Below are 19,240 nucleotides of genomic sequence, written 5' to 3' on the forward strand. Positions count from 1 at the left end.
TCTAGGCTTTTTGTTTTGCCAGATGAATTTATTTATTTCCCGGTTCCATTCAACGAATAGTTTTTTCCCTCTGATAATGGGAATATTACGAAACAAATATAGCAGTTTGGGCAGAATATTCATTTTAATTATAGCTATTCTTCCCATGAGTGATATCTTTAAATGCTTCCAGCCCTCTATGTCTCTTTTTATCTCTTGCCATTTTGTCCTATAGTTTATTTCTAAAAGTTGGTTATTTCTATTTGTAATCCAAATACCTAAATATTTAATTTTATTGACGATTTCTAATCCCGCGATCGCTTTTAGTTCATGTTGTCTCTTTTTTGTCATATTTTTTGTAAGTATTGTTGTCTTATTAGCATTTATTTTGAAGCCCGCTAATACGCCAAATTCCTCAATCTTTCTTAGCCAATCCTTAATAGTCTCATTAGGGTTCTCTAATATGCATATAACATCGTCGGCAAAGGCGCGTAGTTTTAGCTCTTGGTTTCCAATTTTAATGCCTGTTAGGTTTTTATCCTCTTTTATTGCTCTCATCAGAACTTCTAGCGTAAATATAAAAATTAGGGGAGAGAGCGGACAGCCTTGCCTTGTTCCTTTTTGTATTTCAAAATTATCAGTGTACACGTTATTGACTTTAATTTTTGCAAATTGATTAGAGTAAATTGCATTTATCCCGTTTTGAAAGAAAACTCCCATGTCTAATTCTGCAAATAAAAATTTAAAAAATTCCCAATTGACGTTGTCAAAAGCTTTTTCCGCATCTAGTGATAGGAATCCCACTTCCTTTTGGTGGTTTTGGTCGTAGTATTCTATAGCGTCCAGAATAATTCTAATATTATCTTTAGTACTACGGTTGGGTAAGAAACCTGCTTGGTCTTCTGAGATCCAATCTTTTAAAAAAGTTGTAAATCTTTCAGCAAGGATTTTCGTATAAATTTTATAATCGTTATTCAGTAATGATATGGGCCGGTAGTTCCTTACATTACTCGAGTCTGTTCCGTCTTTATGGATTAGAATTATTTCTGCTTGTTTCCATGAGTCAGGGATTTTACCTTCCTTTAATGCTATATTCATGATTTTCTTTAAGTAATGGGTTACTTCTATTTGTTCAATTTTATAGAACTCGGCTATAAAGCCGTCTGGGCCTGGTGATTTACCTGGTTTTAAGTCCTTGATAGCTTTTTTAATTTCTTCTTCGGTAATTTCTTTATTCAGGATTAGTCTTTGGGTATCAGATATTTTTTGTAGTTTTTGTCTGCATATGTAACTTGTTATCTCTTCTGGGTTAACTATTTCTTTTTTGTATAAATTTTTATAGTAATTCAGGAATTCTGCTTTAATTTCGTCGTCTGTAAACACCTCTTTTTCCATTGCACTGATTTTAATAATTTGTTGTTTGTTTTTCTTTTTCCTAATTAATCTGGCAAGCCATTTCCCCGGTTTATTTGCATTTTCAAATGAGTTTTGTCTCGTCCATTTTAATTGATTGGCTAGGGTTTCCAATTGTATATTGGTCCTTTCTTTTTGTAATCGTTTTATTTTTACGAGTATATTGGTTTCCTTAGGGTTTATTTTTAGTCTATGCTCGAGTTTCTCTAGTTCTTCTTGGAGTGATCGTAATTTTTGGCTTTTGATTTTGTTGTTCCTTGCTTTTTGTTGTATAAAGAAACCTCTTGCCACCGCCTTATATGCGTCCCACACAATTTGTGGGGCGACATTTTCATTATCATTTAACTGGAAGTATTCTTTAGTTACCCGCTTTAAGCTTTCGATATCTTTCTTCTGTTTAATCAAATTATTGTCTAATCTCCAATTTACTCTATGGTCTTTCTTATTTATTGTCATCGTTATGGGGCAGTGGTCCGAGAGGTCCCTTGCCTGTATTTTCATTTCTTCAATCTTGGGTGCTAGACTTTTGGAGGTCCAGATCATGTCGATTCTGGTCCATACCTGGTGTCTGCTCGAGTAATATGTGTAATCTCTTTGGTTGGGATTCTTTAGTCTCCAAATGTCCCATAAGTCAAATTCATTCATAAATTGAAATAGGTTTCTCGGAAGAGAGCTTTTAATGTTTTTTTTATTGTCCTTGTGTGATGATTTATCCATTTTGAAGTCAATAACCCCATTGAAATCACCCATTATCAATAGGTGATCGAATTCTGTCTCATTAATCTTGATTCTTAATTGTTTAACAAAATTCTGTTTTGGGCCGTTTGGCATGTAGATGTTACATATTAATATAGATTCTTTACCCGTTACTATTTTAACTGCGATGATCCCACCCTCATGGTCCCTGAATTCTTCTACCGGGTTGAATTTTTCTGCTATATATAGAATTACTCCCCGTTTTTTTTTTTGTCTAAGGAGTGGAAAGCTTTCCCTAAGCTATTGTTTATTAGATAATTAGCATTTTTAGCGGCTATGTGTGTCTCCTGTAGCGCTATAATGTCGTAATTATTTTTCCTTAAATTATTAAATAATCTTTTTTTTTTTAAATTTTGAATTTAAACCGTTTACATTGTTTGTGAAGATTCTTATTGCACCTGGTAAGTTAGTCATCAAAATATATATCACTCACTGCGCCTTCTTCTTCTTCCTCCCCGTCTTCCTCTGGATTATCTTCAGTATCTTCGTTGAACAGGGCTGTCTGAATCTCTTTGGGAGAGTCTTGTCTTCTTTTCTTTGCCTGCTTTGGGTTCTTTTCCAGGCTCGGTGGTTGTTGCTTGGTTTTTTGTAATGTGTCCTTTTTTAATTTCCTGTAAAATTCATCAGCTTTCTCCTCGCTTTTTATCCAGACTCTCTCCTCCTTATACGTTAGCATCAATCCTTCTTGTCTTTCCCATCTAAATTTAATTTGAAGTCGTTTCAATTCATCTGTTAGGAACAGATATTTCCTTCTGCTATTTAATGTGGATTGTGGGAATTCTTTGTATACCATGATTTTACTTTCTTTATATATCGTTGGTTGGCGTTTGGAGCCTCGGAAGACCTCTTCTCTTGTGCTTTTTTTTACAAAATGGACAATTGTATCTCTAGCTACTTTGTTTTTTTTTTGCATAGTTTGTGTATATCCTATGGGCTGTGTCTATTTGTTCGAATGCGTCCTGGTCTGTACAATTTAGAATGTTGGCTATTATCTGAGCTGAAATTTGTTTAATATTTTCTTTTGGTTCTTCTTGTATGTTTCTGAGTCTTAGTTGGAAATCTGTAGTGTTTTGTTCTAGTTTATCCTGTATCTTCTCTATCCTGTTGTTCTTAGCTTCCAGTGTCTCTAATTTCCTTTGCATTTTTAGTTGTATTTTCTCCATTTTGTCATTCTGGTGTTTTAGTCCCGAGATTTCTTGGATGTTTTTTACCACTTCCGTTTTTATCATATTCACTTCTTCTTTAATTTCTTTTTTGAGATCAGCCATGTCCTCTTGTAATATCTTGTGTTGTGTATCCTGTTTCCGGGCTATTTCATGTATTTCCTTTTGAAGTAAATCTTGTTTATTTGATATGGATTGGATTTCCCGAAGGAGGTCTTTCCAATTGACTTCCTCTGGTAGGGAATTCCTTCTTGGTGTTGATTTAGCTTCTTTTATATCTTTATCCCATTTTCCACGAAATGTTGCCATTCTGGTCTTCGTTTAATTTGTATTAAGTATTGAATATGGGTTCTATTTAGATTGTATTGTTTCGATTGAGTGCTTCTTGGTCTGCTTGACGGGCCAGGGGGTAGCGCCTGCCGTAACTCTTCTCTTTGAGGACTTGTCTGACTGTCCTCCTCTTAGTTCTGTTGGTATCTGGGCTTTATGTTATTCGCGATTTCTGCTTTTAATGGTTGGGCATTAACATAGAGCACCGCCCAACCGACCAGACACCACGGCTACAAGCTCCAAATAGTGTGTACTATCGACTTAGTTGGCAGCTTGTTTTGTTATTTTACCTCTACGAGGCACGCTACAGGACAGCCTTCCAAGGAGTGATTTCTATGCCGCCGCTCTATGGTGTGTGTTCCCTCGTTAGCGTTCCCCCGCTTCCTGATGCAGGAGCGACTCGCTTCCGGCTCGGGGTGGGGACTTCTCTCCACCACTTGCCGGGCGCGTGGGAGTTGAGTGCTGGAGACACAACACCACTGATCCGTGACTCTTTCAAGGTCAGTCCTAGCGCTGTTATCTCTTATTCGCTGCCTTAATATCGGAGCCCATGCAAAACTGATGGCCGATGGTTGGCTTTTCTCTTTTTGTCTCCCGGTTTTAAATTGCTGCCCGTATATAGAGAAAGAAAAGATCACTAGTTATGACCGATGCCTGTCCTCTCTTAGTCCGCTTTCTTCTTCTTCTTTTTTTAATATCTCTCAGCTTGGTCGGGTAAACAAGCTTACTACTTTACAACCAATCAGCCAACTTACATTAAATCTGTCGTTATTATTCTTCTTATTTTTATTTTCCTATTTTCACCTCCCAAACTAATGAGGAAGTTAGCGATCCAACAGAGTTTACTTACGCTTTTACGGGTTCCCCCTGCGCCCGCTTTTTAGTGTATTCTTATGTTCTCCGTGTTATTGTTGAAGTGAGCGCGGCGATCGGCTTGTGCTGGAAAAGTTTCCTGCTTCTCGAGCTGCGTCTTGCTGGCCAGGGATCCCGGACCCACTCGAGCCGCCGTTCTTGAGGAACGGCAGATCTTTGGGGTCGTCGGGATTAGACCTTGGCTTCGCCAATCTCTGTCGTTTCAATCCACGGCAGGATCGGGGTTTGGAGTCCCCGATAGACGCCGGTCTCGAGTTGGGTTCCCAGAGCCTAGGAGCCCGCGTCCGTCGCCATTGCGCTCACCCGGAAGTCTGTTGAACGAACTTCTTATTGGATGGGCTGATCTCTAAGGGCAATCAAACTGAAGGCATCTATTATTTGCTTGCAGACATCCAAATGATGTAGAGTGTCTTTACTGTGGCAGTTGGTAGATTTAATTATTCGCGATGCAGCTTCCATTCTAAATTTGGACCTCATGTCACATCAATGTCAATTGTTCTTTCAGTACAGTAATATAGTGAATTTCCCAGCACCCACCAGCAAAACAATTAAGCCTAAGAGCAGTCATCGCCCAAATTCTTTAAGTCCACTTAAAGACTAATTCACCCCGCAAAGTGAAACAAACATTTCTTATGGAATTTTCAGTGGGCCTTACTGTGTTATGTAGCAATCAAGTGTACATTTCTTCCCTTCCAAAATATCTTTCTCTGAAATGTGGTTGCTCTTCCTTTATAGAAATCTCATTTTATGTTTATGAGCTAGAGGCCTAGTTGACTTGCAAGCCTGTGCTGGAGAATCATGGTCTTCTAAAGCTTCTTTTTCCACCCATGTCCTACCGCAACATTCCTGTAAGGGAAATGGACGTACACCACATCAGCTGCCAAATTCAAGACTAGTTCTCCTAAAATTATTTGATGTGACAGACCTGGTTTTTCACCTAACAAAAGGTGCAACCATCTGTATCCACCATCTTGATTAGCACTGATGTGGATCACGCTCAGCTCTATGGAGGAATGACAGGGTAGGGGGTCAACATATCAGCCTGAATGGATTAGCCTCACGTGGTTTTGAAAGGAAAGCTGGATTGATCCTAGTGAATCTTGCCCATCATTCTAGAGAGACTCTGGCAGTCACTGTTGACAACACTGACCTGGATGATTTCTCTTGATAGGAAGAATATTTCTATGCCCTTATATTTTTGAAGAAAAGAAATGTGTTCCTCTTTGATGCCAAGGGTTTTTTGTTGTTGTTCCCTCCAAGGTTTTCATTCTGGACCACCTGGTGCTCTAGCATGCCCTCAAATGATGTTAATGTCTTCAATGCCAGCAGCAGGAGTATGCTATAAAGCCCAAGCAAAGCGCAAGATTCGTAGTACACAGCTTCATATGTTGCCGAGTCCAAAAATGGCATTGCATCGAGGAGTTTTATCGAGCGACGCTGGGCAGCCACAGCAGGATGGTAATTAATTGAATACCTCCATTGCAGGCTTGTAGCACATTCTGGAGGAGTGTATGTGTTTATATATGACCATAAATTATGTCGCTGAAATTTGGTGCAACCATCTGTGTCTTTGGACATTTGGGTTTGGTTGTACCTCTGTTTTTTCTTCTGATGTTGATGTTTTTGAATTGGAGAGAGTGGTGGGAAAAAAAGCCAAGGATTTGCACACACATGTATCCGAAAACCTATCCCTATCACAAAATCCTTTTTATTCTAAACAGGTATCAGATTTCACAAGGGTTCTTTTTTAAAGAAATCTGAAAGGTTGATGCTATGTAGTTGACAAGGAGATAAATTTTCTCCCCAAAAGTTTTATACTAACATCCATATTCTGCTAATTGTAGACCACATCAATAAATCCAAAAAAGAAGGAGCCAGTCATAGACCATATGTACATATTTGCTCTAAACAGAAAGTACAAGTAAAGATTTTTTTTTTTAAAAAAAGGTCTTTAACAGATTAGATTAATAATAAAGACCTGGAGGGGATATTCATAGGAAATAACTTCAGTGAATCGATTAATAAGTTCTTTATTTTTTGTCTACAATTGTGTTTAAGAAAGGAGTGTTTAATTTAAAAGGTAATCCATAAAGTTTCTTTGCGATCAATAAATCAACACTTTTACATAAATAAATAAATGCAGAAGCTTTAGTAGAATCCCATGGGTAGCAAGAAGACAACTTCATTGGAATTGCATTTGTTCCCTGTAGTCTTCCATACCATTGATATTGAACTAAAACATAATTCAATTAGATTGAACTTCCTTGCTGAGTCACATTCTGTTCTAGCAATGATCCTTCAAATATTTCCTCAAAGCCTTTAAACAGATGTAAAGGTAACAGCTCCAACATCAGTTAATTGGGAATTCATATGTGATTGCCCTTTATAGCTGGTTTTTGTTATGTGACTTCAAGTTGTTTCTCACTTACGGTGATCTTAAGGTCACCTTATCACAGGGGTTTCTGCTGTTAAATAGTACTCCAAGGCTTCAACCATTACACCACACTTGTTCATTTTCCCTAAATTTGTATAATCTTGGAGTGATGGAAACCTTCCTAAAACATTTTTATCCTGCTCTTCAGTCAAAAATCTCAAAGTGGGTTACATAAAAATCAGCAATGAAGAAGGCAGTCCTTGTTGCAAGATTACAGTTTTGAAAGTATGACACAAGATATGGAAAGAAGAAGAAAACATGGAAACTTAAGCACTGTTTTTTTAATGTTGTATATGCAGTAGTTGTTTAATTATCAACCTATGTAGACTTTGGAGAGGGAAGGAGGCTAGTGGGGTACTTCCAAGAGATGATTTCCCAAATCTTGTAATAATTACTGTATATACTCAAGTAAAAGCCTAGTTTTTCAGCCCTCTTTTTAAGACTGAAAAAGCCCCCCTCAGCTTATACTCAGGTGAGGGTCCTGGTTGGATTATATTTGGGTCAGCTTATACTGAATATATGGTACATTTATTGTTTTTCTTTATTATTATTGGTATTATTACATTTATTATTTTTCTCTATTATTGTTGCTACTATTACATTTATTTTACTCTATTATTATTATTATTATTAATAATAATAATAATACATTTATTATTTCACTCTGATATTATTATTATTATTATTATTGCATTTATTATTTTACTCTATTTATTATTACATGTATTATTTTACTCTATTATTATTATTACATGTATTATTTTACTCTATTATTATTAAAAAGATACATAAGCACATTTCCATTGAAGAAGATGAGAATAATGATTTGATCAGAGTTGGACAGTCTTATCTTAAATTTGAGCTTTATGTAAATATTCAAAAACACTTAACCTACTGATGCCTCAATTAATGTAATTTTATTGGTATCTATTTTTATTTCTGAAATTTACCACCCTCTGCTTATACTGGAGTCAATGTTTTCCCAGTTTTTTGATGGTAAAATTAGGTGCCTCGGCTTATATTTGGGTTGGCTTATACTCGAGTATATACGGTACTTTGAATGTTGTATCTTAACCTTAATCATTAGGAGTGTTGATCTTCATTTGGTGTGTTAGATCATGGTCTAATCTGTGGTGTATAGAAAAACAAATTCCTAAGTGCACATTTGGATTTAAAATGAGTTCAAGGTCTAAAAAGGTTGATAATATATATATATATATATATATATATATATATATATATATATACACACACACACACACACACACACACACACACACACATACATACAGTAGAGTCTCACTTATCCAAGCCTCGCTTATCCAAGTTTCTGGATTATCCAAGCCATTTTTATAGTCAATGTTTCAATATGTCGTGATATTTTGGTGCTAAATTCGTAAATACAGTAATTACAACATAACATTACTGCATATTGAACTGCTTTTTCTGTCAAATTTGTTGTATAACATGATGTTTTGGTGCTTAATTTGTAAAATCATAACCTAATTTGATGTTTAATGGGCTTTTTCTTAATCTCTCCTTATTATCCAAGATATTCGCTTATCCAAGCTTCTGCCGGCCCATTTAGCTTGGATAAGTGAGACTCTACTGTATACACACACACACACACACACACAGAGAGAGAGAGAGAGAGAGAGAGAGTAGAGTCTCACTTATTCAACATTTGCTTATTCAAGGTTCTGGATTATCCAACATAGTCTTTCTTTTAGTAGTCAGTGTTTTTGTAGTCAATGTTTTCAATGTATTGTGATGTTTTGGTACTAAATTCGTAAATACAGTAATTACTACGTAGCATTACTGCGTATTGAACTACTTTTTCTGTCAAATTTGTTGTTAAACATGATGTTTTGGTGCTTAATTTGTAAAATCATAACCTAATTTGATGTTTAATAGGCTTTTCCTTAATCCCTCCATATTATCCAACATATTCGCATATCCAGTGTTTTGCTGGCCCATTTATGTTGAATAAGTGAGACTATACTGTATATACACACATAGATACATACGTACATATACTATTATGGTATATTTATTTGTATATTTTAGGTGGAGCAGTAGAAAAAGAATCACCACTCTTGAACATGGTCTCCCTGCAGAATGCTGATGGGTCTTGGCCGCTTGATTCTGGGTTAGCCCACATTCTAGGCCAGAGCGAGACCAAATTGAAAAAAACACCTTCTCAGGTGAGTTTGTGGCAAGCTGTCTGAAGTTGGAAGAAGAGGGGCTAATTCATTTGACTAGATATCTGGACTTTGAAATGACGATTTTAACCATTAAAATGTGAGATCTGGAACTAATAACTGTTATAATTGGCAAGTGACTCTGTTTGGATATATATCTGGTAACCTATTGATAGATTCAAATAACTAGACCTACTGAATTCCCTGTCAAATCTTACATCAAATTCTGTATCAATCCTATTGAGTCAGCCAGTTTACTCTCACTGATGTATCCAGTAAGATTCCAACCGTAATATTAATGCTACCTCTGTTTCACTTCCTTTAAGATTGTATAGGTAGCATAAAATATGGTTTGAACATTAGACTACGACTCTGGAGATCAGCATTTAAATACCTACTCAACTGTGGAAGCCTACTGGGCATGACTTTGAGCGAATCAGGCAGAGGCAAAAACCTCTTTGGAAAAAAATTGCAATAGGTTTGCCTTGTGTTTGTGTGTATGTGGAATATATCCTGGAGCTGTTACAATCTTAGGATTGACCTAAATTGGAAATGAGTCCTCCAAGTTCTGCTTATGTCTTCCATGGCTAACCTGACTGAGCCAATCTATCTGGGATATGGTCTTCCTCTTCTACTGCATTCTACCTTACCAAGCATTATTGCCTTTTCTAGTGAGTCATGTCTTCCCCTGGATCCAGAATTTCACAGTTTAGTCTTCTTGGGAGAATTCAGACTTAATTTTCTCTAGGATCCATTTGTGTGTGTGTGTGTGTGTGTGTTTAATGCACAGTATTTGTAGAACTGTTCTCCAGCATCACATTTCAGTCGAGTTGGTTCTTTACCTAACAGCCTTCTTAATTGCCCAGCTTTCACAATCATGGGAAATATGATGGTGTGGATAATCCAAACTGTAGTATTCAATGATATATATCTGCACACTTGATGATCTCCTTCATTGCTCCCCTTCCAAGTTCTCTTCTTATTTATTGATTCAGTCTGATTATTGGCTGAGCCAAGCTAGATCAGACCAAAGACCAAAGGTCTATCCAGTAGGAAAGTGGGAAAGGCAGAAAATGGCCTACTTATTCCATGAAAATCTAAAGGTTCATCTTGGTCCATGAAACCTATGAATCCACACCCCCTTCAAACAATGCTTATGGTAATCTCTAACCAGAGTTTAGATTACAGGAATGAATCATGGTTTGTTTTCTTTAGTAAGTGATCAAGAAATATATCTGCACAGGGCCAGTATGTGAACAGGAATCATTGTGTTTCTTCTATGTTCTGCATCCTCACCAGGTGTCTCCTAATGTGTGGGCAACAGTGTTGGCCATCCTGTGGCTCCATTCCAAGGCTTTGGAGCAGAGGGATGAGTGGGAACTACTGGAAGCAAAAGCTCTCAGTTGGCTGAAGGCGACTTCAGGTGAGATGCTGTGCGTCTGGGAGACCTGACAATGGGGTGGGGATGAGCAACGGGGCATAGGTCTTAGAGCCAGGAGAAAAGGGCACCAGTTGCCACCCAGTTCCACTGGTACTACAGTCTCTCATAAGGATTCCAGTTCCCAAGGAAGGGCCTCAGTCTAGTTTTTATTTCCCTTTTTCAAAAAGATCACACTCCAACTAAAAATGCTGCCTTGTTATCTCTAGGAAGGAAGGAAGAAGGGTAAGTTAAAAGCAGAGTACAGTATATAGGACAGGTGAAAGTATAAGGCATCATCTAAATATCCTGAAAGTAATAAAGGAGACATAAAGCTAGGTTCTCCTGCCAACCTAGCAGTCCTCCTGCCAACCTCGCAGTTCAAAAACATGCAAATGTGAGTAGATAAATAGGTACCGCTCTGGCGGGAAGGTAACGGCGCTCCATGCAGTCATGCCAGCCACATGACCTTGGAGGTGTCTACGGACAACACCGGCTCTTCGGCTTAGAAATGGAGATGAGCACCAACCGCCAGAGTCGGTCACGACTGAACTTAATGTCAGGGGAAAACCTTTACCTTTACTAAAGCCAAGATAGCAATGGTTCATAGACAGTTGCAGGAAAGGAAGGGTTGATAGGGCTTTTCTTGATCTTCTCTATTTTGTCTCAGTTCAGTTCTGATTTTCTTCAAAAAGGCATATTGTTGGAGGTGATGAGGCCTTCTGCCATAGTTTTCATTTGTCTGATTATTACTTACTATTTATTTATTTTTATCCTGCCTTTTTCCCAATATAGGGACTAGATAACATCACTGGACTTCTCCAGGTTTTTGTTTAAATATTCAATGCTGAGTTGGATAACTAATAAACTTAGGTTTATTGTTTGGAGAACAGGGACAGTATGCATTCAGAGTAATAGTCCATTTTGAAATAAACTGCCCAAACCATATTCTCGTGGGCCATATTTTCACTTCCATATGTAAACTTTGGTAACACTTGGGTTTCATCCTTGTAGATGCCCTTTAAGGACTTTGTTTTTGTGTCTTAGGCCTGTCTCAAGACCTGTGTTCCCTTTTCCCCTTGGCTCAAATTGGGATTTTTACAACAGGGATATATAGTTTTTTTTAAAAAAACAACTGTGTTTCTCCACAATAGTAATTGTTTCAAATGGTAAACCTTCTAGAAGCAGAGAGTCCAGCATGAGAGTAAAGATCTCTTCTGCTCTCCTTTGAGCATGAATTGGAGAACAATTTATCCTACTTTGTTGTTTGCCCCATTGATTCAAGATATATTATTACTCCCAGTCCCTGGAAGGAGATTCTTCACTGTGTCATGTTAAATTGCCATCTTATGCGGCTCAGAATCAAAGCAGCCCAGGCCCCAAAATACCAACATTTTCCCATTCTCAGAATAAAGAGCATCCCAAAATTACCTAAGGATATTTCTATTGATAAGAAACTATTAAAAGTGGTGAGTTATGGAAGCTTATTTTTCCTAGCTTCATATGTGCTTGAGAGTACATCTTCCCAATCGACTTAATGCAGTTTGACACTGCTTAAATAGCCATTGATCATAGCTAAGACCTGTGGGCTGGACACGGCCCTCCAAGGACATTTATCTGTCTCCCATTCTAAACTTTAGGGCTGGGGTTTTCCTAAGTCTGAAACAACTTGAAGGCACACAACAACAACAATCCTAATTAACTTGATTATCTCATCAGCCGAAAGCAGGCTCACACTTCCCATTCAAATGCTGTGAAGTTTATGTTGGTTAAAATTGTTCATCATTTTAAATATTGCATTATTCTTTCATGGTTTTTTTGCACTACAAATAAGATATGTGCAGGGTGCATAGTAATTATTTCATGTTTTTTCTCAAATTCTCATCCAGCCCCCCCCCCCCCACCCCACAATCTGAAGAACCACAAACTGGCCCTCGACTTAAAAAGTTTGAGGAGCTCTGCTGTAGAATCACAGAAGCTGTAGTTTATCAAGAACTTTAGCCTTTTTTGCTAAAGAGTCCTGGTGCCTAACCTGACTGCAAATCTTGGGATTCCATAGCATTAAGCCATGTCATTTAAAGTGGTAGGAGCCCCCGGTGGCACATTGGGTTAAAGTCTTGTGACTTGAAGGTTGGGTTGCTGACCTGAAGACTGCCAGGTTCGAATCCCACCCGGGGACAGCGCGGATGAGCTCCCTCTATCAGCTCCAGCTCCATCCGGAGACATGAGAGAAGCCTCCCACAAGGATGGTAAAAACATTAAAAAAAATATCCGGGCATCCAATTCTCTCACACCAGAAGCGACTTGCAGTCTCTCAAGTCACTCCTGACACGAGAAAAAAAAATTAAAGTGGTGTCAAGTTGCATTAATTCTAGATGTAGATTCATCCTGAGATTAGAGTGCTATTGACATTTTTGAAAAACAAAGAAAACCAGCTGAGTGCTTGTGCATAGGGTAGTGGTGGAAATGCTGATAAAACTTACCTTCTTGATTCCCTTTTCTCTTCCTATTTGCAGGGCCTCAGTTGGTTGAATGTATAAAGGCTGGCAATGCTCTTTTGGGAACCAGTGTCAGCCCCCAGGTGTTTGGGCTCTGAAGTTGCAGAATGAGCTGGACTTCCTGCTTCTCGCCTATATTTGTGTCAAATTATCCCCTGCTGATTCCTCCTGGGTGGGTAGTTCCTTCTGGTGCCCAGTGTCTTAATGGCAAAAGTCCTGAAATTTCTTCTCTTTAATAGAGGCCTTAGCTTGATGGCTCTGCATGGTTCCTCATATCCCAGTGCCTTGGGCAAGAAAAACCAAAGAAACATGCAATTGTGTTGTTGAAGGCTTTCATGGCCAGAATCACTGGGTTGCTGTGAGTTTTCCAAGCTGTATGGCCATGTTCCAGAAGCATTTTCTCCTTACGTTTCTCCCACATGTGATTAATAGTACCCATTAAAAAGAGTACAGTACAATCAATCCTCCATAGCCACAGATTCCACCAACCATAGCTTGAAAATATTCCCCAAAAAATCTAAAAAGCAAACATTGATTTTGCCCCAGACACCATTTTATTATGTCTTTGTATATAACATGGGAAGACCTGGAACCAAACCCCAGTAGATGCCAAGGGCCCACTGTACATGCTTTCTTCTGAATACAAATTTACAATCCAGAAAAAAGTATCAGTACAAGCATTTTATATTTAGTCCTAACTTCTCTTGAAATGATCTTAAATGATTTGTCTGAAGCATTCTTGTAACCCAAAGCATATAACATTAACCGTACCAGTGCACTGTGCCTTAATCTTCTGTGTTATTTGCTTACAGAGATGAGGGATAATAAATTGCAATTCATGTATATATGCTTATGGTTATCATTGAGTGAGTAGTCCAATTTTCAACACATGATTAAAGCCTTGGGGATTGGGACAAATGAGTTAAGGATGGATGATAGATACATGCAAACATTCCCCGTCCTGTTGCTACCTTGTCTTCAAAGGACACCAACAGTCAACAGTAAGAATGGAAACTAGCTCTTAATTTCTTTAGAGCAGGCATGGTCAAACTTCAGCCCTCCAGGTGTTTTGGACTTCAACTCTCACAATTATCAGCTGTTAGGAATTGTGGGAGTTGAAGTCCAAAACACCTAGAGAGCTGCAGTTTGCCCATGCATACTCTAGATTCAACTTGCACCATCTGTGATCAGTCAAGTTCCAAATACTCAAGGAACTTTTACAAGCATTAAACTGGGATAGAAATCTGACCACCCTCGAGAACTGCAACTCCTGGCATTCTGCACAATTTGCCTATACTGCATAAATCTGACTATGGTTAACAATCCAACAACATCTACAGTAGAGTTCATTAAGCTATAGTCCATTGACTCCCAGAAGGGTCATGCAGGGCTTCACAGAAAACCATGCCTAGTGTTTAATATCATACTGCAGTTGGACAACAATGTGTAGGGCCTGCAGGATTATCCACATGGATTCACAATGTACCCTTTAACCCTGGAACTACCGAAGAAGGGACTATGCTACTATTCAGTTAGGACTACTGATGAATGAAGAAAATAAGATTGGTGGTTGTTTCTTAAATGGGTCGTCTTCCTCTCTTCCTAGGAAATGCACAGGTCACAGTATCTCAAATAACTGTTGTTGGTTGTAGAAGTACTGCAACCACAGTGTAATGTTTGCTCTGAGATTTTATGCAGGAGTTTTTTATGTTTCCTGAAAACCCTCAAACATGTATTGTGGTTCTTTTCTCTTACTAAGTTTTCCTCATTCCTTTGGAGTATGAATGAACAAAATTTGTCCCTGGGGCTGGATGTATTATTTTTGTTTTAATCCAGACTTACTGGACCACTCTTTTTTGTCCCACTCACCCAGCCATCCACTTTCAGGGTTTTTTTTAGAGAGGTCAAGAGGTCCATGTGACTTTTGGGGGGGGGGGGTCCCCAGGGGTAGGAAATCCCCACACATACACATTCAACAAAATAACCCAAAACCGTAAACTAAACCTTGACCTTAAAGCTGTGTTGTTTCCTTATAGTGATTCCTAGATTAACTGATATCTGAGTGTGCATTTTCTAAAGGGACAAATCTTAACGTAAAGCCAACAATAAGAATGTCTAATAAGTGCATACACCCAGGCAACACTGGTACATAAAGTAGTTATTAAACATGGTTGACTAGAGTGAATTACACTCAGCCTCAGAGAAATGTGCAAATAAGCTCTTTTAAATAATTTCTTTAATTGTTGCTTGAGCAAGTCACACTCCTTTGGTCTTGAGTCACACTTTCTCAGCCTCAATGAGTTTTGTCATCACCTCTGCTCTTAAAATCTGTTTTAATACATTAATTGTTTCCTTGACTGGTGAAGAAGTACTGACCATGGCCTTCAGGACTGTTGTTTTTTGCCTCATTCTAAACCTCACGCTGGGCTTTTTCATGACCATGACCATAAATGGCACCACATCCCGCCTCTTCTTGGTAGGCACCGACTCACATGGAGCCCCCAGATGGCGTAGTGGACTAAGTGACTTGAAGGTTGGGTTGCTGACCTGAAAGCTGCCAGGTTCGAATCCCACCTGGGGAGAGTGTGGATGAGCTCCCTCTATCAGCTCCAGTTCCATGCGGGGACATGAGAGAGGCCTCCCACAAGGATGGTAAAAACATAAAAAACATCCGGGCGTCCCCTGGGCAATGTCCTTGCAGACGGCCAATTCTCTCCAGAAGCGACTCAAGTTGCTCCTGACACACACACAAAAACCAACTCACACACACCTTTCAAAATATACATTTTCATTAAATTGCTTACTTCCTTTATGGGGTAGATGTCCCAACTGTGACCTACAGGGCTTTGGTTTTTTTTTTTTGCCTCATCATAGGTCTCACTGTGAGCCTTTTCTAGAAGATGCTGTTTTGTCTGCCAGTAGTTAATCCTTTCTATCTATACACTGCCATCTTGTGGTTGCATCTGAGCAAAATATTTATATGTGAGGCTCTACCCCAAAATGGGGTTTAACCCCCTATTTTTTAAGTTGGATAATGAAAGGTATGTGTGCCTAGTTTGGTCCAACTCCAAACTAGGAGCTGGACCAAACTGTAAGAACCTTTGTGGATCATGCAAACATACAAACATACATATACATATTAATTTGTTTTGGTTTTTAAGAAAGAAGAAAGTCAGTCCTAAAACAAGTGCCATGTGGTCTTGGAGCAGGGAAGGGTGGCATTTTTGTCAGTTCTGTTTCTCCTTTTATTATTTCAAATTCTCTCCTCGTTTGCCCTCCAAAACATGCCATAGACTGAGGGAGAAGGAAGACCCTGAGAACATGGTTGGTGAGTCACAGACACAATGTACAAGTGCCCATCTTCACTCTTAGAAGGATTAGGACTATCTAGATAGCACATAGAACCTGGCACAGAAAAATAGATGTATATGTGCAATGAGTGTGCAGCAGCACATCAAATCTGTTTCTACCTGTTCAGCCAGCATGCCATAACATATATATGAAAATATGTTCTAACTCTTCCTTACAACGAAGAGCTCCTAACTCGACAAGATTAAAAATGAAGATTGTATGAGATGCTTTCCTTAAGCCTAGGAGCCTTTTAGGCTTTTTAGGACCATGAACAAAGTCTAAGGAGCAGACTCTTCCTCTGTTGAGATTTGAGATGTTTCTTCCTACTCTTCTGATGCTCCACTCCTTCCAGAAGGATGTCAAATTTTACAGGGCACTGGAAGGGCCTTTGAGGCAGTTGAGTTGGCTCTTTCCTAGAAACAGAGTTTGCTATTTCTTCTCCAGGTTTGAGGTTTTCAACTCAGAATCTTTGACTGAAAATGACACTCGGGCCCTATACATCTTTTCTGCACAACTGGACTTTTGGCCTCTGGGTTTCTGTCACTGCTGGAATTTATATCCACAGAATGTTTGACTTAAACTGTGAATAGTTTTATACTATTGCTTCTTAAACTATGGGTCCCTGACCCCAAATGAGGTCCCCTTAGTTGAATGTTGGGGTCACAAAAATTGGCAACACTAAAAGGTTTCTGAATAGCACCCATTTACATAACTCTGTTATCATCAATATGCCAGGTTTACAGTTGATTCTGCAGAAAATGCTTCAGCTGCATTCTACAAAAAAAGGAAAACCAGCTTTAGCAAGCTTTGCAAAAGCTGATTTATTATCATTAAATGCTTGATTTTCATGCCTATTTTATACATATTCCTGGGGTGACATAAAAAATTATCAGGAGGAAAGGGGTCTCAAGTAGAAAAGGCTTAAGGAACTCTGTTCTGTACTATAGTGTGCTATGTGATCTGAGGGCATGAGCAGCAGTTGTCTCTACTATGTTGTTATGGTAGCTTGATGCCACTTCAGACTGCCATGCTTCTATCCTACAGAACCCAGGGATTTGTAGTTTGGTGAAGGACTTAGAAACTTGTGCAGTTTTTTTAGTGGGATTCCAAGAACCACAACACTAAAGCTCTTTAGCTAGTAATATAAGTACCAATGGGACCAGAAGTGTTTGCGGTTTCAGATTTTGTCTAATGTTGGGATGCGTGTATTTGCAGTGTAGCTGCATCCCTGGGTGTCATATTCTGTTTCCTCTGCAAAACAAAACAAAACAAAAAAACAAAACAAAACAGGGGCAGTGAATCCAGTGTGTCATCAAAGTGATCAAAGATAAAAGTCCGTTTTAACTCAATGCATTTTTAGGTACAGAGCAAAACTGCTCTTTGCTTTGGACTCCCTAGTGGATGCTTCTCCCATCTGCTTTCCCTGCAAGTGGAGGTTGAGGAATTTGTTGACGCTCCCTGGCGAGGAAATGGGTGGAAAGGGTTATGTTTTTACTCATCTAGACTGCCTTGCATGCAGCGTTCTGCATTCATTTTCATGAATAGCATCCCAGAACTTAGTCAAGATTTCCAGGTAAGGAAAAAAAAGCTACATTTTGCTTTACACGCTCGTTCTTTGCTCCTTTTATGCCCAGGAGAATAAGGCTGCTTTGCTCCTTTTACGCACACCATCTACTCTGTAGAACAGATGCAGTTTGACAAGTTTGACACTTGAATAGTCATGGTCCAGGGCTATGGAGCCCTGGGAGCTATAGTTTTCCATTTTTGGACAATCCATATAGCACCAGTGTGTGTGTGTGTGTGTGTGTGTGTGTGAGAGAGAGAGAGAGAGAGAGAGAGAGAGAGAGAAACCTAGTCCCAACAACAACTATCCATTAAACACTGATAGGTTGGCCTCCTTGTTGAGCCCATGTGAAACTATTCTTTTAAAGACTGGAAAATGACCCTAAGGGAATCTATATCTGAGATGAGTGCACCAAAAATAAAAACCAAACTGAAGGAAACAGCATTAGAAAAAACATGGGAAGAATATAAGGGGATAATAAGATGATGGGGAGTCATTCTTCCCTAATGCAATGTGACTGGGGTGCATCTACACTGTAGGATGAATGCAGTTTGGCATCACTTGAATAGCTATGGCTCATTGCTGTAAAATCATGGGGGCAACATCCTTGCAGATGGCCTATTCTCTCACACCAGAAGCGACTTGCAGTTTCTCAAGTCGCTCCTGACACGAAAATAATGGGAACTATAGTTTGCTTCACCAAACTACAACTCCCAAAAAAGCCCAAAGGCCTTGCAAATGCCAACTTCCAGGATTCTATAGCATTGAGCCATGGCTGTTAACATGAATTGCATTGATTCCGCACTCTTAAACACATCCAGTGTTCAAGGCATTGCTAGGAATAGATCTCCTAACAGCTAGTAAACGGGCTGGGATTTCTGGGAGTTGTAGGCCAAAAACATCTGGGGACCCCAGGCTGAGAACTACTGCTTTAGAATATTTACTGTGAGGAAAATACCTATACATCCCTGCCTGTGTCAGTGGCCAGCATCTGTTCCACCCTGAGCAAAGGGAAGGAATGCAGAGTACTAGATGTTGATCTGAAACAGAAGAAGAAGAAGAAATGTTCTTCTACTCTCATCATTCTTATTTGTGTCTCATTCTAGCATCCTGTTTGCTGCCACCACCGTGCCTTCCAAGGAAACTGACAGGTCAAGTTTTGTCAGGTGATAATAGTCATTGTAACTTCTTCCTAAATTTACCAAAAAATTCTAATCCTGAGTACGGGATTGGAGGGATGTCTCTGTTTTATGTATTGTTG

The 19,240-nt window shown here is 38.9% G+C and overlaps 1 protein-coding gene across 2 annotated transcripts in view; it reads left to right on the plus strand.

The window, feature by feature from the left end:
• vwa5a (von Willebrand factor A domain containing 5A) overlaps nucleotides 1-13,907 on the plus strand; it is a 30,783-nt gene extending 16,876 nt beyond the window's left edge. For both annotated transcript variants that reach the window (XM_062957626.1, XM_062957627.1), the window contains exons 15-18: nucleotides 5,775-5,972; nucleotides 9,016-9,152; nucleotides 10,449-10,572; nucleotides 13,083-13,907. In XM_062957626.1, coding sequence (XP_062813696.1) covers nucleotides 5,775-5,972; nucleotides 9,016-9,152; nucleotides 10,449-10,572; nucleotides 13,083-13,162 — 539 coding nt within the window. In that variant the 3' untranslated portion in view covers nucleotides 13,163-13,907. The remainder of the gene's footprint in view (nucleotides 1-5,774; nucleotides 5,973-9,015; nucleotides 9,153-10,448; nucleotides 10,573-13,082) is intronic.
• The last annotated feature ends 5,333 nt before the right edge of the window (nucleotides 13,908-19,240 follow it).

Source organism: Anolis carolinensis, chromosome 6 (genome assembly GCF_035594765.1).
Source record: "Anolis carolinensis isolate JA03-04 chromosome 6, rAnoCar3.1.pri, whole genome shotgun sequence".
Lineage (NCBI taxonomy): Eukaryota > Metazoa > Chordata > Lepidosauria > Squamata > Dactyloidae > Anolis > Anolis carolinensis.